The sequence below is a fragment of the Lissotriton vulgaris genome, chromosome 8 (assembly GCF_964263255.1).
Source record: "Lissotriton vulgaris chromosome 8, aLisVul1.2, whole genome shotgun sequence".
NCBI lineage: Eukaryota > Metazoa > Chordata > Amphibia > Caudata > Salamandridae > Lissotriton > Lissotriton vulgaris.
The window spans coordinates 18,750,338-18,774,213 of NC_141696.1; the positions used below are offsets into that span (position 1 = coordinate 18,750,338).

Sequence of the window (23,876 nt, forward strand, 5' to 3'; positions counted from 1 at the left end):
CGGCACGCCATGATAATAGAACTCCCTCCCAACCAACATGTTACAGCTTGTCTGCAGGAACGGATCTTTAGCTCATTAAAGGTGGGTTTCAGAAGTCGTTGCCTCTGTGCCATCAGTGCCGGGCAGACACACAGAAAATGGGCCAAAGATTCAGATTTATACCCACATAGTCGACATTGCTCAGTCTGGTGGGCTCCTTTCCAGGAAGGTTGTAGGTCCTTCGAGATGTGCATACCCATTCTATAGTCCATAAAAGCTTTTTTTAGATGCTCGTTAAAATGGGAAGTTAAGTAAGCATGTGGTTTTCCTGCTATGAAGGAATTTATAATGGACCAGCCATGTCGCTGTTTTATAAATGTACCTTTATCTTCTTGAAAAGATTTCTTTTTTGCTGCCATGTTGGCCGATCTATTTAAGCCTGCTTTGTCAATCCCGGCTTCCCAAGCTGCTTTCAACTCCAGCTCTTTCACACAGACTTTCAAGTACTTTCCCCAGGGGCACGGGGTTCCGGACTCCCCATGATTTTTTATTTCTCCCCAGCTTAGTTAGTCCATGGAATCTGGATCTGCAGATCTAAGTTTGTAGCACAGTTTTACGAAGCCTCTCATGCTCCTGTATTTCTGGTTTTGCAGACCAAATTCAAGCCTGACTTGCGTAGCTGAGGCACATTTTGGGAGATTAAAAACAGCTTTATAGATTTTGGTTTGATGATCATTTAGTGCGTCGGCTTCCTTGCCACACCAGGTGACCAAACCATAGGACAGGGTGGGCAAAATTTGGGCCGACATGACTTTCAACAGGTGCTTGTAATTTGGACAGTCCATTTTTGCCTTTAGTAAGCAGTAAGCGAAAATTAGGGTTTGAGCTTGGGCACATAATGCTGTTTTGTGCTCCGTTAGTTTTGCTCCCTGAGATATTGTAATTCCAAGGTACTTATAAGACCCTTGTTCTTCCACCTTTGCCCCGTTCGGCATCCATGTATACCTGAGTGTTTTAGGGTCTACTAGCCGGACCATTTTCGTTTTTTCTTTGTTTAGGTCCAGACCTTCCTGTTTCAAGTATGCTACTAATTTATTTAGTGCTCTTTATAATCCTATTGGCGGTTTACTCAGCAGTACTATATCATCTGCGTATTGCAGGCAAGGAATTCGATGATTAGACAATGATGGTGGGTGAACTTCATCCGACTCCAGCACGGTTGAGAGGTCGGAGAGGAAAAGATTAAAAAGAGTGGGAGCTAAAACACAGCCTTGTTTTAGGCCTTGGTGCGTTGGTATGCTCCTTGTTGTATAGGATCCTTTGCCCAATTTCACTCTTGCCCAGGTATTTTTATAAAGAACTTTTATTGCCTTTAAAAGATTGGTCGGCACACCCCAGGTCTTTAGTTTTCCCCATAATCGCTCTCTGTTAACCCGGTTGAATGCCGATATGATGTCGACAAAGCAGGCATACAGTCGTGTTCCCTTTGCTACCGCTCTGTCCATTAATATTGAAAGACAGGTCAAGTTGGTAACTGTCCCCATTTTCCGTCTGAAGCCTGTTTGGGACCGGGGATTCTGTTTGTTTCTTCACTCCAATCTTGCAGGTTTAAAAGAATGCAAGAGGCGTAGAGCTTTGCCTCCACATCTATTAAAGATATGAGCCTGTAGTTTGTTGGTTTGCGGTGGTCACCATGTTTAAATATTGGGTGAATGATACTGCCCTTCCAGGATGCCGGGACCTGGTCTTCTTTATAAATATGGTTGAAAAGTGGTGTTAGTGTTTCTGCCCAGAAGGCTGGGTCATGTTTGAAGATGCCGTTTGGCAGCCCATTCGGGCCAGCTGCCCCTTCTGCCTTTAGTCTTGATATTATTTTACACAGTTCCCCTCTGTTGGTTAATTCCGGAAATAAGAACGCTTCTTTTAAAACCTCCTCCGTCTCTAAGCCTTTGATATCTATGTTTTTTATTCCGATTGATTCTGCCTCATTTGTATTTATTGCCCTTAAATCATTCATGAGGCCTGCAGCTGATGTGCAATATAGGGTTTGTTCGTGCAGGGACCAAGAATCAGCTCCCACTCCTGCTTCCTGGTGAAATTTTGATCCTTTATTTAGATCATTTTTAATGCCCCAAAAGTCCCGACTGTTAGGGTGTTTTCCTGCACTTAGGAGTTTATACCACAACATTTCCTTGTAGGAGGACTTTGCAACACTCACTGACTTTCTGTAAAAGCTTCTGGCTTCAATCAGGTTTCCCTTGTTTGTCTGTAACCCGAGTTTTTTTTGGCGGGCTAGTGCTCGGACCTCTTTAGCTACCCTTCTTTTTTTTGTGCTCAATTCCATATTAAACCAAGGCTCCTTTTTGGAGATACACTTGCTCTGTTTCCCTGATGTTACTTGAAACTTGTGAAGCAAGTCCGAAATCAATTGCTCCCGATTTTTTTACAAGGTCTTCATCTTTTTGGGACCCCAGGTCGAATATTCGAGCTTTTGCGGCGGACTGAATTTTTTCCAACCCTTCTCCTCGCCATTTTAATTTCTTTAAGTTGAAGTTTGAAGCATGGTGTAAAAGACTGGGCATAATCGGAGCCAAATTCAATTTCTAAACTAGAGGAAAGTCGGGATAAAGGTGAAGGCCTGGGGACCGTATTGGGAGGGGACTTCAATGCCAAACTTCCAAATGATACCTGGGACAAAGGTATAGGACGAGGGGACCCAGCGATGCGGAGGGGATTGGAATTCAGAGCTCTGCTCAATGAACATATCATGAGCAACATAATGGACTCTAGCCCACAACCCACCACCCAGCCGGTACCAACACATAGAGGAAGGACAAGTACTTCAACTATCGATTATATTTTTGTCTCTCCGGGCCTAGCGGACCGTATACTGTCAACTGAGGTTGTGGCAACAGATTTCGGGGACCATAACCCAACGACAGTCATCTTACGATTAGCTCAACGGCCTGTATATCTTACTACACTGGGGGCGAGGGATATAAGCGTATCTACGGATAAGTTGAGGCTGAAATGGAGAGGCATAGACAAAGAGAGGATCACCGAGGCCCTAATAAAGGAGAATCAAACACTAATTAACTCATGTTCAGTTATAATGGCTAAAGCCAATGAAGTTATTGCATATTTCACCAAAATATGTTCTACGGTCAGAACCTTATTAACAGTACCGATACCCCATGGCCCAAAAGATCCGAAGTGGTTTGACGACAACTGCTCTGTGGCAAATAGAAATTTGCGTAAGGTCCTCACAGAGATCCCTCGAATCAGGGCAAATGTTAGTATGGAAAGGAAAGCCTATAAATCAGCACTAGAAGGGCGAAAGAGCAAACTCCTGGGAGAACGTTGGAAAGCCCTGGCAGAAACTGCAGCAGGGAAACATAGTAATCAATTTTGGGCAGCTGTAAAAGATCTCCGCAACATGGGCCAACAATTAAAATTGGAAAATTGTATTATTGCCAGTAGTATATGGGAATGTCATTTTTCCAAGATCCATGCCCCCCGCTCAACGACAGCAATAATAGTAGCAACTACCATGCCCCAGAACAGATTGGTAACCTGCAGATAACTATGGGGGAAGTGAAAAAGGCAATTTCCCAAAGTCTTGGGAAGAAGGCACCTGGACCTGATGGGTTGCCAATAGATCTTATCAAATGGAAACCTGAGCTATGGGCCCCAATCCTCGTGAAGGTTTTTAATAGCTTACCCCAAGCACCGATGCCTGAAAATTGGGGAACTAGTATAATTGTCCCTATTTATAAAAAGGGAGATAGGTTGGATCCTATGAATTACAGACCGATCTCGTTATTAGATAAGATTTTGGGTCGTGTTATTTATAATAGAATCGTTGTTTGGACAGAGGAAAGTGGCATTTTATCCCCGTGTCAACTCGGTTTTAGAAGCAGGGTGGGCACTGTGGAACAATGTTTAAATCTTAAATTAATTATTGATAAATATAACATTGCTCGCTCTGCCCCGATTTATTTAGCGTTTATGGACTGTTGTCCGCTTTTGATTTCGTTAATAGGTCCAAGCTTTGGTCTATTTTATTGGATTATTGATTAGACCATACATTGGTCCATTTTTTAGCTTTTTTACATACAGACCTCAAATCAAGGGTCAGGATAGGAAAGGGAGGGGAATTATCAGGGCCAATTAAAATAGGAAGGGGAGTTAGGCAGGGGTGCGTTTTAGCACCCCTGCTTTTTATCATTTACATCAATGGCTTGAGTACCTACCTTGAGAATTCCACCCCAGATGTCCCAAAAATAAACGGAAGACTGCTACCCGCACTCCTCCACGCAGATGATGCGGTCCTAATGGGCCGCACTCCTAACTCCCTGCGTATTTTATTGAAAAGTTTTGCAAAATATATGGATGAGTTAGATCTGCGGGTGAATTTTAAAAAGTCCTTTATAATGTCATGTGGCCCAGGAAAAAGACAGTTGAACACTATATCGGTCGGGATGAAAGACTTAGCACCACACATATGTTTCCATACCTAGGAATGGCCTTTGCTGCGAATGGCTCGTGGACTGGGCATTTGGCCCAGGCCACGAGCAAATTCTCAAAGGCCATCAATTCAATTTTAAGTATCCCCAAACCAAAGAAGCTGGGCATTACTAAAGCTATCACCAAAAGTTTTAATTTGCAATGTCTGCCGGTAGCTACTTACGGGGCAGAAGTATGGGGTTTTGGAAATAAACACTATATACAGCAGGAAGAAAAACGGTTTTGCAGAAAGTTGCTAAGTGTGCCAATCTCAACCTCTAATTATATTCTACACAAAGAATTAAATTTGCAGTTCATAGCGGATTACGTTAATGCTCGTCTGGTGGTATTTTGGCATTCCGTATGGACGAATAACTTAGCGACTTTGACTCAAGAAATTATAACCGATTGTCTCCGTTGCGATAGGGGAATGGAGATCCCATGGCTGTCGATTGTCCATAAAAGCCTGTGCAGAATAGGCAAAGAAAGTATTTTTACTGATCCTAGTGAAGCTAACATGGTGAATAAATCTGATCAGAAGAAAGCACTTTATGCACTTTATACAACGGACAGAATCACAATAGAATCAGTGAAAACTACGGTTGCTAGGTACATAGATAATGAATTATATAGATATCCTTTAGCAGTGTATCTAACATTACCTTTGACACAATGGGAAAGAAGTCTCCTGTTTCGACTGATGGCTGGTACTGCTAGTTTTATGTTAAACTTCCCTCTGGGTTATAATCCACGTCTAGGTACAATAAGCTGCCCCTGTGATGGGTTAAGTAAACAAAATGACTTGCATTTTTTCTTTTTATGTAATTTTTATTTGAAGTATGCAAAATGGCTTTTAATCCCACTTTTTAAAAAATAAAGACCAATTACTAGGGAAGAATCATATCAATTGTTGCTCACCCTGGACAATGAGGAGATAGTTGTTCTCACCTGCACTTTTCTAAAAATTGCCGTTCGTGCCCGCAAAATGATGGACAATGCCTAAAGCCCCATTTATTTAACCGTGCTTGATGTATGCTGCTTATAAATTTTTGAGGATTTTTAGAATAATTGTGTAAGTGGTATATGTACTTTTTATGGATTTTATGAAATTGTATGAAACGTATAGGTACTTTTATGAATTCGACGAAATTCGAATAAAGATTCTGATCTGATCTACTAAAAAGCTAGACTCAAACTTTATGTAAAACATTTATATATGTGTGTTTAACACTTTGTCAAAAACAAGCGGTATTTGCAACTACCAACATGATCACGACCTCTGGTATCTCTGTGATGAAGAAAAATGCATTTTTGACAATAAATACAAAGAGGAAAGTTAAACTAATATCTTACTAAAAAAGTAGACTGAAACTTTATGTAAAATATTTCTATATATATATGTTTTACACTTTTTCCAAAACAAGGGGTATGTGCTGTGTGTCCTCAGTGATTACAAATTCGTTCCAAAAAACTAAAAATATCAAAAATAAAATGATTAATGTACTTTTTAAATACATGGATGACAAGTACAACAATAAGTGGTGCACCACAAAGATGTAATGATCAATATCGAATTACAGAAAAAAATACAGGGCCATTATAGTTATGAAATTGAATTGAAAAAAGCTTACAAATTCACTGGAAAAAACAACGGCTACAGGGACATTATAGTTAGGCTGACATTTCAGTTGTACAAAGACTGAGAAATTCGAAAGTTATAGTTATCTGAGCCAACTAGAACTCAGTTACCCACAATGCACTGCTTATGACCTCTCACATATTACATCACCCATGACATAGTCAGTGACATAACTGATGACATCTCAAATGACATCACTGATGACATTTCAAATGACATCACTGATGACATCATCCAGAGAAACACTGACAAACCCACTTATACCCCATAAAACCTGTCATATATCCACTTCCATACAAACTCACCCACAGAACACACAAACTCTCACACATTTTGTCATTCATCCATAAGACCAGTAACACATCAACTGGCCATAGAGCCACTAACTCAACCACTAATTCACATATACAGCCACTCGTGCACCTGCTAGCTTACCAATACAGCCAGTTACAGATTAATTTATAGAGACATAGACACACATACACATCCACGCATACACCCATACATCTACTGATACAGTAAATGAGTTAACTATACACCTACTCACACATCTACTCAGTCACCCATACAGTCACTCACACAGTCACTAATTCACCCATACAATTACCAACAGAGCCACTCAGTTACTTATACATACACTAATACATATACTCACTCAACTATACAGTGACTAGTAGAACCACATACTTCCCCATACAACCTCTCTACCACTCTCTTACCCATACAACCACTCAAACACCTATTTGCTCACACATACAGCCACTCATACACCCACTCACTCTCCCATACACCCACTTACACACGTTTTGATACACTGAGACAGCCACACATCCACCCTGCACTCACCCACACAGACACATGCACTGCTTATGACCTCACATATTACATCATTCATGACATGATCAGCAACATCACGGAGGACATCTCAAATGACATCACTTATGACATTACTGCTGACATCTTCTGTGACTGTGAGTGTTTTAAAAAAGTGTATGTGTTTTAAATACATGTATACCACGGTGTATTAGTAAATTAGTGGGTGTATGAGTGCCTGTATGGATGATTTAGTGATTGTGCGAGTGATTGATTAGGTGTCTCAGTAAATATATGGGTGAGTGACTGGTTGTCTGAATGGTTGTATCAGTCTGGCAGTTGCTGTCTAAGCGCGTGACTGGGTATGTGAGTGGCTGTATTGGTGATTGATTGGTTGTCTGAGTACCTGCATGGGTGTCTGAGTGTCTATGTTGGTGGGTCAGAGTATGTATCTGCCTGTATGAATAAGTGAGTGAGTAAGTCAGTGCCTTATGGGTTAGTGAGTGTGCATATTGAAATGTGGGTAATTTAGTACATGTGTCAGTGGTAAATGGGTAACTGGATATGCTAAAGGCAGTATAGGTGTGTCATGGGGTACATGAGTGACTGTATGGCTGAGTGACTGAATGTGAGTGGATGTATAGGTGAGTGTGTGCTTGTGTCAGTGACCATATAGGTGAGTTAGTGCTTGTTAGTATCTGTATGAGTAAGTGAGTGTGTGTGTGTATGGGTGAGTAAGTGGTGTGTAACTGACTGCATGGGTGAGTGAGTATGTGTGTGAGTAGTTCTGTGGGTCACTGGCTCAGTGTGTGAGCGGCTATATGAGTGCATGAGAAGATATGTCAGTGGTTTTATTAAAGAGTGAGTGGGTACATGACTGGCTTTTGGGTGAGTAAGTGGATGTGTGTGTGGATCTATGAATCAGTGACTGGGTGTGTAAGTACTGGTATGGGTTTGTGAATGGGTTTGTGAATTATTGTGTGGGAGTGGGAGAGCATTCATGAAAGGTTATATGGGGGTGTGAGTAGGTACGTCAGTGATTCTGTGGATTATGTCATCAGTGATGTCATAAGTGATGCCATCAATGATGTCACTGATCATGTCATGAGTGATGAATTATGTGAGCTCATAAGCAGTGCATTGGGGGAAAGTTATAGTTAGGTAAGCTAATTATAACTGCTGAATTTCACTGCTTTTGTAAGAATGAAACCTGTCCCGAGCTATAATCTCCCTATAACCTTTGGTTTTTTCAGTGAATTTCTAAGGTTTTTTAAATTCTTTTTCCTAACCATAACGTCCCTGTACCATTGTTTTTTCAGTGAATTTCCAAGGCTTTTTAATTTTATTCCCCAACTATAACATCCCTATAACCTTTGTTTTTTCTATACATGTCTACGTTTTTTTAATTCTATTACCTTTTAGGGTGGGTAAGGGTTTTTGGGTAGGAAACGAGTTTTAGGGTATAGTGTGGGTATAGAATTTTAGGTGCTAAAGGGTTTTGGGTTGTGGGGTGGTTATGAGATTTTGGGTGATACAGGACATTTTTGGATTTAGGGGTTAGGGTGTGTATGGGTTTTTGGGTGGTAAGGCATTTTTAGGGTTTAAGGTAGGTATGGGTTTTTTGTGGGAAGAGTTTTTAGGGTGTTGGGTGGATTTGGTATTCTGGGTGCTAAGGGTTTTTTATGATTTAGGATTTAGGGTTCAAGTGAGTATGCGTTTTTTGCGAGTTACAGCTTTACATTGCAGTCATTACAACAACTGCAACACTACCACACAAGTCTATACCATGCAAGTCTTAAACACGCATATGCCTTTACTACGCATGCTTTAGCAAAGCAAGTTTCCCAATTAAGACATATGAATGTTAAACACTTGGATAGTTAAGACTTGCATAGTAGTGTCACTCCTGTTTTAATGAACCTGTTATAAAGTCATGCATGGTCATGGCTTGCATGGTTCTGTCATACATCCTCACCCAATCAATGTTAGGCACAAAGAGGATGTCACCATGAGAATGCTAAGCAAGGAGTCTTAGGCATGTGAAAGTGTAGACAATGTCCATGACTCCAGAAGTGAAGGACTTGTAGCATCCATATGGGAGGTACTATGCAAGCAGAAAAGGAGGTTATGACAGAGCACCTCTAGAAGCAAACTATGAAGCCATCACTCAGAGCTTTAGAGGACATGCTGATGCCTGCCCATCTACGGCTCCTCAAACTGGAGATGGAATTCTTGTTCTCAGCCAGGCCAAATGCCTCAAATGGGCCCATCCCAAGCTCACATGATCACCTATCATTATCCATGCTGACCAACTTATCTTGGTTTTCAATGTCTGAAAATGGTCTCCTTTTGTATAGCCCTTTTTGCACAACCTGCCTGTAACTATGAAGGGAATACGACATTGTTGGAGTCTGCTTCAAGTCCATCCAGTTTTAAGTGATGCTTTTGATGATATGTCATTCAACTATCCATCGTTTTTCACTACCTTATCTATGAAATTCATTGTACAATCACATTTATATTCTATATAGTCTTCACCATTGTGTCAGCCTTGAAAAGCTTAAAACACACTGTTCAGTACTAATTTCCCAAAATGTCCTTGATGGGTGACCTCTCTGTAAAGGTATTGTATATTAGTGGGGATTTAAATTAAAACTTCACTTACAAAAGTTAGGCAGAGTTAGTAAACTCCACAATTTATGAGGAAGATTAACACCTTGGCTGCTAGGTGTTTTCCCCTCCTGTGCTGACTTTTGATTATTTCCATTCTTTCATGACGAGCTCAGCTCATCACCAGCACAGCTCAACCGTGCATCATGACGAGCTGAGCTCGTCATGAGCATGGAAAGGGTTAAGGATCAGATTTAGAGTTTGGTGGATGGGCTACTCCACCACAAACATGATGGTTATCCCATCTGCCATATTACAAGCTCATAGAATATATAACTCACTTTTAATATAACAGACAGGATATCTGTCATGTTTGTGACTGAGTATCCCATCCTCGAACTCTAAATTAGGCCTGAAATTTCCTAACTTTCTCTATGGTAAGCTTTATACCTTTGGGCCTTCCTAGTGTGATGATTTCCAGATGCAGAATGTCCCAAGTAGAATAACCTCCAGAAAACCAAATGCTGAGTGTGGAGGAAAGCTTTGCATTTCATAAAGTCAGCCGAATTTACAACTTAACCTTCCTCTACATTGAATCCCATCTAATGGCATTTTTTAGTTCACGCTGACAGGGATTGTGTTTGTTGGTTGGGTAGGGTTTCACTCTCCTTGGCCAATAACATGATTTCTCAAAGCTTGGAAGAAGAAAAGATCAGAAGTGTTTATTATACATTTGGGTGGGAATGGATTGGTGCAGACAACGGTGTTAGAGCCAATGGAACATGTGTTAGAAATGAGACATGAGCAACAGATGATCACACATAGAGGAGAGATGTGATGCCAGGAGGAGTTGTGAGGAGTGCCAGAAAGTTTTTTCAAAAGCCCAGTACCTCTAGGATTCTGAAGAACCAAAGAAATAATAAGAATCTCTAGACATTAACTAACCTGGCCACCGAAAAACACTTGTATATATATATGTATATATTGATTGTATTGAATTTATTCTCCACTGTATATATTTGTTCACCACATGATCATCATTCACGATCTTCACACATTTGCACTTTTAAATTGACGTTGACAGTCTTTGTATGAAATATCTTATGGATGAACCAATTGATCTCAGGTCCTATTTTAATTTGTTAATAGGCCTTTGAATTGTGCTTGTTAGAGGGCATTACTTTCAGATTGCATTAATAGCATGCTGAAAACATCTGCGTTCTACCCGACAGAACCATTCTTTGTTTAAACTTTAATCATTGCATAGCAGTCATTGTGTCATTATGCTATCCTTTTATGGGAGTGTCTACAGCCCCCACACACCTCCCTCACATGTACTGAAGAACGACGGCAGTCCTGTGGGTTTCACTGCGGATAGGGCACCAGGAAACGCATGTAACCAGAACATGTCTCCTAAAGGATTACCATGGGGCACGTGACTATCAAGTGCGCCGTTGGTTCAGTGTCCCTTGGCCCACAGAACCCCAGTCATCGCTGGCTCACCTCTAAACTGGGATATGGATGGTCTATTTTATTGCTTCAATAGGGACCCTGGCACCAAGGGCACACAACTGACTGAACTGAGCACAACTATAGCCTTTTCATTTTTCAATAAAGAACATGACTTGAATATTCAGGTCTCGTTTTTTCTAATAAATTTCAATTGACATTTCAGATGTTTGTTCTCGACAGTATTTTTCTTCGAAATCTGAGATTTGTCCCTCCTTTTTATGCAAGTAAAATTAATTTTCTAAAGCTCTCTGTCACGTTGTGCCCTGAAATCTGCCATCATGGATGCCATCATGGATGCCATTTAGGTGAAGCCAGGGGTAGGCTCTGCCTCCTTGGACCTTCCTTTGTCATGAAGGCAGCACAGAACCAGAAAGTAAACAAGTGGTTAGCTTGCCTAGCTTCATGCTTGTCCCTTTTGCTCAGCAGTAAACAGAAGGCTGCAAAAGGGTAAAGGCTGGGAGCTGGTGATGTAGCACAGATTTCATCTGGATTCAGGCATTGCTTTATTTTTGTGTTTCAGACAGACTGCATTTAAAATGACACGCAGCATTTTGGTGCATACAAAGTGAAAGATATGAAATGAGGCCTGGCCATAAATGCTTTCAGCCTGAAATGCTTGTGCTGAATTAACATGTGTTTTTGCAGTGTAGAGAAAACTCGTGATTTCAGTGGCCTTTGTAACTTTGAAGATAATCATGGGATGTGTTCTCTCTTCCCAGCTCCTTTTCCTTGTATCTACACCCCCTGTTCTTGTCTTAAGAGACTTTGGCTTTGTTGCATATTTAGACAATGCATATTCAGTTCATAAAACATCTTCTTATAATGTGTATTAATTGACAATGCACCAACACTACACGCGGGGCAAAACGCATTTTGCATGAAAAGCTATCTAAAACATTAGAGCATGTTGCTATTAGTATGTATTAACTATGTGCGCTTTGAAAATTTTCACTGGTGCATGATTATGCTATGTAGTACATTACACATTTTTGCATGTTGTGCATAAATGATAGAAAAGCTGCTATAAACTAATAGCTTTTGCTAATACAGGGTACTAGTATGGGGGAGGTAAACATAATGGGTTTTATTTTCATAAATTAATACTTTTTTATTTTTGTTTTGTTTATGGGACCACCATAAAATGGCTGCCTGGGAATCCAGCATGGCTGGGAATTGTGCTGAATAGGAGCCACATGCGCAGAACGAGCTTGCCTCAAGTAAAGAGCCAAAGAGTCAAGGCTTCATTGAACTGTACATTCTTGTTATCGTGCCAATGTACCAGTGTTCGTGGAAAGTAACTTTCCTGCGTGCGATGTAAAAGGAAAACGGAAATGGACTGATACATTTTTCTGCCTTAATGTTGCACATTTGTATAATTATTGATTGTGAAACATAAGACTGTATTAAGCATTAATGCTTCCTTTGTTAAAACTGGTATGGGTTGGATTTGGCAATGAGAACAGGATGGTGAGACCCTCATGTCATTTATGCTAACCAATCACGGTGCAAGTTCTACTGAAAACTGCAACATTATTAGTACAGTCAGCCAAGAATTAGAGTATAAATAATGACCTCTTAGGGGGCGTGTTGGCTTCTCTTTAAGCCTTGGGCCTTAGTCTGAGAGGAAGGAGAGGAGAAGAAGCAGATGGGATCAGACGTCATATGGGTTAGGTACGCGAACGTCGTGGGTGCAGTCTGGGAAGAGATTGCGTCCGAGGAGAGATAGAGGGAAGTGGGGGGCATAGGCTAGCCTTGCACGTCATACTTTTGGCAAGGCAAATGCCCCTCCTTCACAGGCCTCTGTGGACCTGTGAAGGAGGGGCATTTTAAAGGAGCAGCTTTTCTGTCAGTCAATGGAGAGGGAGAGAGATAGAGGATCAGACCAGGGCAGAGAGTGCATCTGATGGGAACAGGTTTGGATTTCGATACTAAAACTCTAAGTTTATGCTTTGACAAACTAACTAGGTCTGAAAAAGATGTATTTGTCTTATGCATTTATTTCTCACTATGGGAGATTTCTGCCAATTATTAATTATTGATTAGCCTTGCATGAATCGTTCTTGAATTATAATTTTGATGAACTCCTTAAAGAATTGTGATTGACATTTAATGCCTCATTCCCTTCCTTTATGGAATGCATTGTATTCAATCTATAATATGTTCTGCATAAATTCCATTTCTTCTGTTTTCCAAATTCTGTAACCTGATTGATATTTAACTAATGAATAAAGGGTCAGAAAAACTTAACTTTTGACTAGAAAATAAAACCCTTTAAAGTACTCACCAACTCTCATTATTTCCTTAAATATTAATTGTATTTCGATTTTTCATGTTTATGGACACGGTGTCAAGGGTTCAACACCTTTTCAGCGGTAAATTAGAAGTAAATGAGTTTTTGCATTGAGAAATTACTGTGAAATTACTGCTGGATCAGTTTCTGATAGAAAGATGATGGTTATTATAAATTAGCTTGGTGATTAAGGATTATTATTATCACCATCAACTATTTGACTAACGATCCATTGACCTTAGGAGGAAAGTTGATCCGTGAAAAATAGTTTAGATATTGTCTAATACAGATCAAAGTGAAGAAAAACCCCAACCCTCTAGATCAGTTTCTAGTAGGAGAGGTAGGGTTAACACCATCACTACAAGGAGCATAGTTTAGTTTTAAAGCCTAAATAGTGCTAGAAAATAATAAACAGGATGAGGGAGTTGTGCTTACTCATTGACGGAAAATGGGCTATGGAAATAAAGTGAACTTGCGGCATTTCTGAAAACATTCCCACAATTGAGAGACAAACATATGCTGCGGTACCCACAAGTTGATGGATTGGTTGAAATTTTAAAAGATTTGTGCATTAATTTTACATTGCCATGCAAACTGAATTGTGGTTTGACTATAAGTTGTTGTGCAAAGGCCAGGTGAGGAGACAATGACAAGGGTTTGAATGAATACACCATCTTTTTCTGTTGTTATGGAGAAAAACGTAGCGGTGGTTACTTTCCTGAAGGGCAGAGTGCCAGCAAAGGATGTTGATTGGGTACAGATTAAAAGAACACAGAATGGAATTAAAGGTGTTTTGGTATGTGCAAATTCAGGTTTGAATGTTGTACTGCTGGAAAGGATGTCCTTTTGCCATCGTAATAACAGATTTGAGCATTGGAAGAAGAAATGTAAATTAAAACATGATGCACAAACACAGGAAGAAATGCAGGTGCAAATTATGCCAGTTAAGCAAATGCAAATGTCAGTTCAGAAACAAGTATCAATGGCAGTGGTTTTGCAAGCTCAGATGCTCTCACAAAATATGGAAAAAGCTCAAATTAATTTAAATATGTTGTCCAGAGCAAATGGGCATTATCTTGAGAGACCAAATCAGAACCCAATCCGACATGTTGCTTTGTTTGAAAATGAGAGTTTTAACCCTCAGAATTCGGAATTTACCAAGTCCATTGTGAAATCAGTGGAAGGTCCAGACTTAGTTGTAGGAGTTTTAAATGAAGAAATTACAAACCCAGTTTTAGAAGAATTTGCCCCAAAAATAGGCCCATTTGAGGAAAATTGCAAAGTTGTTGTTTGTGACTCAGGCCTACCAGGAAAACAGTTGTTTTGCAAATTAAACAGCACAAATTACTGTACGCAGATAATGTTAATATACAGATGCCTAATGATGATGTACATTTAAAAATGGCCCAACAAGAGACAGCTGTAGCATTGTTTTCAGAAAAGACAATCGAAAAATTATCTTCTGATTTGAAAGAAATAATATATACAGAAGTAAGGGAGTTCACAAAGAAGGATGTCAGAGTAATAAAAAGTGCAGAGCATGTCTTATTAAAACTAGAATCAGATGACATGTATTCAAGAACACCATCAGTTGCAGAAATGTTACCAATAAAAAGATTTTTGATGGAATTGATTGGAAGTTTATGTAACTTTTTTCTGATCACAGTTTCACAGAAACTAAATGAAAAGAACAGATTAGTGGAAGAGATTAAACGCATAACTTTTCTATGTTGTCCTATGGTACCAAATCCAGCCAATATATATTTTCACATTCCATGTGCTGAAGAATGGCTTACTGTTATTGATTTTTTTCAAGTTCATGTCACAGTGCCATTGCATGAGAATAGGCATGAGTACTGTCAAAAAGAAGATGAATGTCTGGGACACAAAATTGGAAAGGGAGGTAGAAAGGTGTCACCAGAGAAGGTGGAAATAATTCACCAGATGAATCCACCTCAAATTCAGAAAGAAGTCAGGACATTTTTGGGAATGGTTTGCTGCTGTAGAGAGTGGTTACTAAACCTTTCCCTAGTGGCTAAGCCTTTACTGAGGCTTACACACAAGGATGTGTCTAATCCGCTTCCATTGGACAACAATTGCACCAAAGCATTCCTAGATTTGAAAGAGAAAAAGTGTCGCACCCCAGCACTAGGAATGAAAGTTTATTTGAAAGAAAATACACTAATTTGCAGTGAGAGGGAAGGCTGCACTTTCGCAGTGCCTATAAAATAACACGAATGTTTTCAAAGGTCTGTGATGTATTTCCCAATGACCTTTGACCCTAACTTCACAGAAATGCCAGCAAATTAATTGGTTTGTGATGAACCTGAATATGAATGTCTAGATGTCATGAAAAATGCATAAAGCCAAGATCAGACTTTAAGGATGAATGTCTGATTCAGCCCAACAATGTCCATTTTGTAGATGGCCCATATTTGAAAGGTAACAATGACACATTAAGAGCAGCACATTCTGTGCTCCTTATACAGTATGTTGTCAAAGCTTCATGGCTTTCAGTAGTTACCTCAGTAAAAAATTCGAAATTGATTGCCCTTACCATAACATGCAGTATATCTGCTCAAATGGGAGTTACTGTTGTCATGGGAGAGCGAAATTCTAATTCAGTTGCACAAAATTGTGTTCTGTTAGCATATACATTCAATGGAATCTTCACAGGTGAATTAAAAGAGGATCAAGAAAATGTGTCAGAAGCAGAAAAACAGGGTTGTTTCAGAACTGTTTTTGAGAAAAGTGACAAATGCATAGTGGCAATTGTGTTATTGCAAAAACTGATGCCCAGGTATAAATTGCCAGTTTCTCTGCAATCAGATCATAATGAGGTCTCAAAGATAATGAGTGCAGAACAACAGATTGGACAAGGAGTGGATTATAGCTATCTGCCTGAAGTTTCAAGCATAATAAAGCAACAAAAAGGCAGCAGAGTTACACTTTGCAAAAGACTGTGTTTCAGCAACACCAAAGTGGCTTGAAAATGAATATGCAAATGCACTTGTGGAAAACACTGATGTGAACACTAGCCATTGCTGTGTAGGTCTGGTTGATGTACAGTATGCAGTTTCTCATCAGATTGCAGCTGCTACACGAGATCTGCATAATGGATGGTGCAACGACTTTGTTATGAGAGATGCTGTGGTGAAACATCTGAATCTGATCAAAATGAAAATAAAAGTGAAAGGTTTGGATTGAAAAAAGGTGCAAAGAATTGATGGTGCTCTGTCAGAGTTTCCCAGCGCCTAAGTAGTCTAATTTGCATGGGAAAAGTACAGAATGTCACACTGTATAAGCCATACTGATGGCAAGCTGATGACGAAGGGCAAGGAAATGCTGAAACTGTCCTATTTAATTCTCCTTTTATTATTTTAGTAACTTATTTTAGAGAAAACTAACAGTTCCAAGAAGCTACTTACAGAACTCTGCACTAAAAATGTAAGCTTGGCTATGTATGATCTGATTACAGACAAGACTTGTGCTTGCCTTAGAAATAGAAGTAACATTGTTATATGCCCAACTTTTGCAATAAAAATGTCACCTGTGAAATTAAATAAGTTTGATGATTTACAAATCATTTGAGGTATCATGATTTGATATCATCAAAAGGGAGGATTGATGTAGCTCAGATTTCATCTGGATTCAGGCATTGCTTTATTTTTGTGTTTCACACAGACTGGATTTAAAATGACACGCACATTTTGGAGCATTCAAAGTGAAAGATATTAAATGAGGCCTGGCCATAAATGCTTTTAGTCTGAAATGCTGGTGCTGAATAAACATATGTTTTTGCAGTGTAGAGAAAACTTGTGATTTCAGTTGTCTTTTTAGCTTTGAAGATAATCATGGAATGTGTTCTCTCTTACCAGCTCCATTTCCTTGTAATCTACACCCATGTTACTGTCTTAAGAGACTTTGGCTTTGTTCCAAATTTAGACAATTCATGTTCAGTTGATAACACATCTTCTTATAATGTGTATTAATTACCCATGCTGCAGCACTACACACGGGGCAAACACATTTTGCATGGAAAGCTATCTAAAACATTAGAACATGTTGCTATGAGTATGTATTAACTGAGTGCGCTTTGAAAATGTGCACTGGTGCATGATTATGCTCTGTAGTACATTGCACATTTTTTCATGTTGTGCACAAATGATAGAAAAGCTGCTTTAAACTAATAGCTTTTGCTAGGTAATACCTAATACAGGGCACTAGTATGGGGGAGGTAAACATAATGTGTTTTCTTTTCATAAATTAATACTCTTTTATTTTTGTTTTGGCTGATACATTTTTCTGCCTTAATGTTGCACATTTGTATAATTATTATTGATTGTGAAACATAAGACTGCATTAAGCATTAACGCTTCCTTTGTTAAAACTGGAATGGGTTGGATTTGCCAATAGGATGGTGTGACCCTCATGTCATCTATGCTAACCAATCACGGTGCAAGTTCTACTGACAACTGCATAATTATTAGTATAATCAGCCAAGAATTAGAGTATACATAATGACCTCTTAGGGGGCGTGCTGTCTTCTCTTTAAGCCTTGGGCCTTAGTCTGAGAGGGGAAGAGAGGAGAAGAAGCAGATGAGATCAGACATCATATGGGTTAGGTAAGCGAACGTCGTGGGTGCAGCCTGGGAAGAGATTGCGTCCGAGGAGAGACAGAGGCAGGTGGGGGCATAGGCTAGCCTTGCATGTCATATTTTTGGCAAGGCAGATCACATTCCTCTGTGGACCTGTGAAGGAGGGGCATATTCAAGGAGCAACTTTTCTGTCAGACAATGGAGAGGGAGTGAGAGAGATAGAGGATCAGACCAGGGCAGAGAGTGCTTCTGATGGGAACAGGTTTAGATTTATATGCTAACACCCTAGGTTTATTCTTTGACTAACTAACTAGGTTTGAAAAGATTTATTTGTCTTATGCATTTACTTTTTCTTTATGAGAGATTTTTGCCAATTATTAATTATTGATTAGCCTTGCATAACTCATTCTCGAATTATAATTTTCCTGAACTCTTTAAATAATTCTGATTGACATTTAATGCATCATTTCCTTCCTTTATGGAATGCATTGTATTCAATCTAACACATGTTCTGTATTATTTCTATTTTTTCTGTTTTCCAAGTTCTGTAACCGGATTGTTATTTGACTAATGAATAAAGAGTCTGAGAAACTTAACTTTTGACTAAAAAATAAAACCCTTTAAAATACTCACCAACTATTTAAATATTAATTGTATTTTGATGTTTCATGTTTATGTAAAGTTTCCTGAAGGTAATACACGGTGTCAAGGGTCCAACACCTTTTTAGCTGTAAATTAGAAGTTAATGAGGTTTTGCATTGAGAAATTACTGTGAAATTACCACTGGATCACTGGGACAGGTGGTTAAACATTTGATGCTATCAGAGTCAAAAAGTTAATGATATCACCTTTCCCACCACCGATAATTTGGTGACTTATTTTTTTATTTTGAATTTTTACATAGCATGAGCTCGACCTGAAGGTATTGAAGTGCTTTATATAGGCACCAATAACATTACACATTATTTTATTTTGTAGGCACAGGGAGATTAAGTGATTTGCATAGAATCACAGGATGCTGAGCCAACGCCAAGACTCAAACCTGGTTTCCAGTTCCAAAGTCGGCAGCTCTGGTTGTTATGCCTTATCCCGTGGCGGCTCCTCCATTAAGGTGGAAAAGCATTGTACCACTGCCCTCTGAACAGTGCAAAAAGGACCAAGAAAATGATAAAAGCATAGTTATTATCTTTTTATTTTTCTGCAATGAACAAGCCTCATGGTTTGATCGGTCATCTTAGGACGGCCAAACCAACATGAGCATTTAGCATTTCTACACCAGGCTGTGCTGCACAGACGGGTGGAGAACAGTCACAGGCTCCCAGGCTCTGTCTGAGTGGCAAACCAGGCCGCTCATTCCAATCACAACTTTGTTGTCCTACTGGTAATGCTATTACCAGCAGGACAGCAGCATTGTGATTGGCTTAGGGAAGTCTGGGAGCCTGCGAACCTGTGTGGTGCCGGGAGTCGACAGAAACAGATGAGGATGGACAAGAAGTGGCAGCCAGAAGGTAAGTGATTTTCTCCCCCACCACTGTTCTATAGCAGCCGCCAATGGCCACATCCTCTCTTTTAGAATAATCCATAATCCAGGACGTGGAGAAGTGTGGCTCAGGGGTTAGAGGCGGCAGACCCGGAAGCTGAGATCGGCCCTGGACCAGGGTTCAATTCCCCGCCTCGACAGAGCTTGGGCTCAATAATTCCACAGACTCGATAATTCTCGCTCCGGTGCCTACTCGACTCACGGGTTCACACTCTGCGACTCTGGGCAATAGCTTGCTTAATCTCCACAACGGGCCCTCGCGGCGGGATGCCTGGCTTTCACCTTGTGGATACCCTGCCGGGGTTATCTCACAGGGGAATACCAGGACGGGTTCCCTAAGCAAGCGCTTAGATGCCTGCGATGTGGGTGGTTTGCGCTATATAAATACATGTACATTTACATTTACATTTAAACTGGCGTGAGTATGTGCATGGACGAGCTCCCTTTTTGTGCACAAACAGTAAAGAATTGTGTGATGTCTAACTCAAGAGAGAACACCTGCACAGGCCACGTGACCTAGTGAGACCTCTAGTGGACGGAAGTGTGAATTGCACTCAGTCAAACACATGGCTTTGTACATTATCCACCCAAGGATGACAGCAGCATTTCTTCTCCCTCTTTTGTTGACCCCCAATGTCCCCCTCCCAAGGGAGAACTCACCACCCTCCCCCCCATAACTAAGGAATCTCTGACCTCCTTAGTACCTCTGGTCAAATCTGGCTCTCCACTTGACCCCTGTCCTGCCCATATTCTCCGCCACATCTTTGTCACCTGTCCTGACCCCCCCCTTCATCTCCTCAATAGCTCTCTTGCTCAAGGCGTGGTACCGAACCCCTTGAAATCTGCGGTTATTGTGCCTATCCTGAAAAAGCCCGGTGCGGACCCCTCTATCCCTGCAAACTTCCACCCCATCTCCCTCTTGCCATTTCTGGCAAAGGTGCTTGAGCGCCATGTCACCTGCGCTCTGAGCTCCTTTGTGGAGATGCAAGGAGCTCTTGCCCCCCGCCAGGCCGGGTTCCGCCCGCACACTCTACGGAGTCCGTTGTCATTTCGGTCTTGGACAACCTCAGGGAGGGTATGGATACCAACCAGCCCCAGGCCCTGGTGCTCCTCGATCTCTCAGCCGCTTTTGACACGGTGGATCATACCATCTTGCTTTCCCGTATCAAGGCGGCGGGGATCGGGGGCACCGCTCTGGTCTGGCTATCCTCCTTCCTGAGCGACCGCACCCAGGCCGTCCGCCTGGGTGATTTCACAGCGGACGTCCGGAAAGTTCAGTGCGGGGTCCCCCAAGGCTCTTCCCTTTCCCCCCTTCTGTTTAATCTTTATATCGCCCCTCTTATCTTCTCTCTGCAACAAATGGAGGTCGCCGTATTTAGTTATGCGGATGACCTCCAGCTTGTTTTCAATCTGTCCTCTTCCCCCTCTTCTGCTCTAAACTTCCAATCTATCATGCTCCATATCCGGGACTGGATGAACCACAACCACTTGAAGCTCAACCCCGATAAGACTGAGCTGGTGTTGACGGGTGGTTCATCCAGCCCCTGGTCCTCTCTGTTCTGGCCCCCCTCTCTTGGCCCTTCTCCTGTTCCCTCTACCTCAGACAAAACTCTAGGCATAAAACTCAATTCTCAATTCACCCTTCACTCCCAGGTCAGCTCTGTGGTTTCTTCTTCCTTCCTATCACTGCGCACTATACGCAGGGTGTCCCGTTTCTTTTCCTTTACCGCTCTCAAACTTATCATCTTGGCCATGGTGGTGTCCCGCCTGGATTACGGCAACGCCCTATATGCAGGTATTCCTGCATATAGCTTACGGCGTTTGCAACTGATCCAAAACCAGGCGGCCCGCCTGGTCTTCAAACTCTCGAAATTCCACCACTCCACCCCCCTCTTGAAGTCTTTACACTGGCTCCCTGTGCGGGCCCGGGTCCAATTTAAGCTCGCCTCCATCACCTTCCTGGCTCGACTGGGCTTGGCACCGGCGTTCATCTCATCTGAGATCACCCCTCACGTTCCCACCAGGGAACTACGCTCGTCCTCCCAGTCCCTCCTCACCATCCCACGCTACCGGAGAAAGAAGTGGGGAGGCTCGAAATTTGCCACCCTTGCCCCGCTCCTTTGGAACTCCCTCCCCCTTGAACTTCGAACCCTTACCCTGTACCCACAATTTCGGAAACTCCTCAAGGCTCATCTGTTCATGAAGTCCTTTGACTAAACCTCCGCAGTTTCCCCTGTCTTCTGGCCCCGGATTTTTGTTAGTTGTAGCGCCAAGAAACCGCTGGTGTATGTGCGCTTTAAAAATAATTTTAAACTCAAACTCAAACTAGGAAAAAACACTTTATGTAGATAATAATTGACCCACAGCAGTACATGGTTGACAGTTTGCAAACTGCACGTTTTCACAAAAAATTATGTGTGGGTGATAAGCTTCAGGTGTGTACACAGAGCGCCCGGGCGGAGATTTGAGAATCACATCTCTTGGTCCAGGGTCAGCAAAGGTCCGGTATTAGCGGGTCTTGTCGCTGAATCATTAGAACAGTTAATGATGGTGAAAACCTGCAAAATGAAACATAGCACTGATTACTAATTGCACAAATGTGTCTAACTGAGGTTTCAAAAAAAACTCAGAGGGGCAGATTTACAATAAGTGGCACATCCCGGCATATCAGCAGGGATGCACCACTAATTGTGCGCCATCCCTCCGCCACCATTGATGCGCTGCATTTACAATGCGGTGCAACAACGGGCAAAACCTGCACAGATGCATGACGCCTCTGTGCTTTGAAGGCGGCGCATTGCTGGAGACGCAGCTCCGGCAAGGCTCTAGGGGCCCTATCTGTACAATGCTGCGTCAATCCTTATGCCTGCTTCAAGCAGTCGCAGGGTTTTGACGCAGCTTGGGCCCCAAGGTGACTGAGTGAAATCTTGTAGATTTCATTCAGCCACTTTTAGGAGGCATTCCTGCGCCGGAACGCCTCCTTCTGGTGCAGGGCTTTACAACGTGACACATCTCCCAGATGCGTCAGGTTGTAAGTACCCCGCACCATGGCGCATCTTTTGTGCCACCGCTGCATCACAAAAGTGAGGGGGTAAGGGTCTTGTAAATGTGCCCGGGAGTGTTTATCAATAAATACATACACTTCCACACTCGGCCTTCCCGATGGAATCACATTGAGATATATGTCCTGAAAGTTAGCCAAGGCAGTATATTATCACAGATCACTCACTGTGCACCAAACCATCCAAGGTCTATGCCGTGTAATATGAGTAAGCTAAACAATGACCCAGATTATCCCAAGCCCCTCAGAATTACTCATACCACAGCCAGCGGAAACTGGAAGGGGAGTAATGATAGTTCCCACATCTTTCCCCGTATTTCATGTAGACTTTTCCCACTTGGTCTGTAGATTTTCTGACGTGTTTGCAGTCACAATGGAGCCGACACATAGCACTAACAGCCCCGGCTGCATATCTGGCCTACGTGTAATGAAGGCGTAAAGGTCTTGTTGAAATGCTCCTGTTGATCTATAGCATCTTTAATGAAGGTGTAAATGTCCTGTTAAAATGCTCATATACTCTAAACGTTAGAGTCAAAAGCGTCTTTAATCAAGGTATAAGTGTCTTGTTGAAATGCTTCTGTTACTCTAAAGCACCTTTAATGAAGGCGTAAGTGTCTTGTTGAAATGTTCTTGTTACTTTAAAGCCAAGGATCTTGGACATTCAAGCTAGGTTTAATACCACAAATGCACAAGTAATACATATGTTAAGGTTCTAAGTTAAGGATTATGGTCCTTCCCTGAAAGGACAGTCTTGTCCTTGGGTGTGGACAGGACAGGGTGGAGGCTTCACATACACACCCCATCGGTGCTAAGAGACCGGAAGAGGAAGAGGTGTTATTTCCTTTGGAGATTTTGTATGGATGTTCTGGGTACATGTCACATTTGTCTGGGCACTCCTGTTTATGTGTATGTGTAACCCCTCAAATGTAAGATTTTCACCGAACATTGGGTAAAGCCACATGCAATAAAGTGCGTGGTTACAGTTCCTTGCTTTGAGAGCTCCCTACTGAGGGGACCGGAGACACCCCATTCATGACGCTGCTCTAGACAGCGTCATTCAGGTCAGCTTTACAGAAGGGCTGGCATCTGAACAGACACTCTTGTTGCCATCACCCACAAAGACACCCTCCAATGCCATGCATCAGACGACAACATCACGGTAATCCTGGCACACCTCAACTTTCAGATCAGACTCAATGCAAGAATCATCATCAGAGGAACCCTCACCTACAGATCCCCAGTCCCCTGTCCTAGCTCTGACTTCATTGCCCCCGGCAATTGACTCCCAATACTATATCTTCCTTGGGGACCTGAAGTTCCACCTCAAA

The 23,876-nt window shown here is 41.6% G+C and overlaps 1 protein-coding gene across 3 annotated transcripts in view; it reads right to left on the reverse strand.

The window, feature by feature from the left end:
- Positions 1 to 21,813: 21,813 nt before the first annotated feature.
- LOC147693250 (uncharacterized) overlaps positions 21,814 to 23,876 on the reverse strand; it is a 61,092-nt gene continuing 59,029 nt past the window's right edge. For all 3 annotated transcript variants that reach the window (XM_086933646.1, XM_086933647.1, XM_086933648.1), the window contains one exon: positions 21,814 to 22,045. In XM_086933646.1, the coding sequence (XP_086789772.1) occupies positions 22,029 to 22,045 (17 nt within the window). In that variant the 3' untranslated portion in view covers positions 21,814 to 22,028. The remainder of the gene's footprint in view (positions 22,046 to 23,876) is intronic.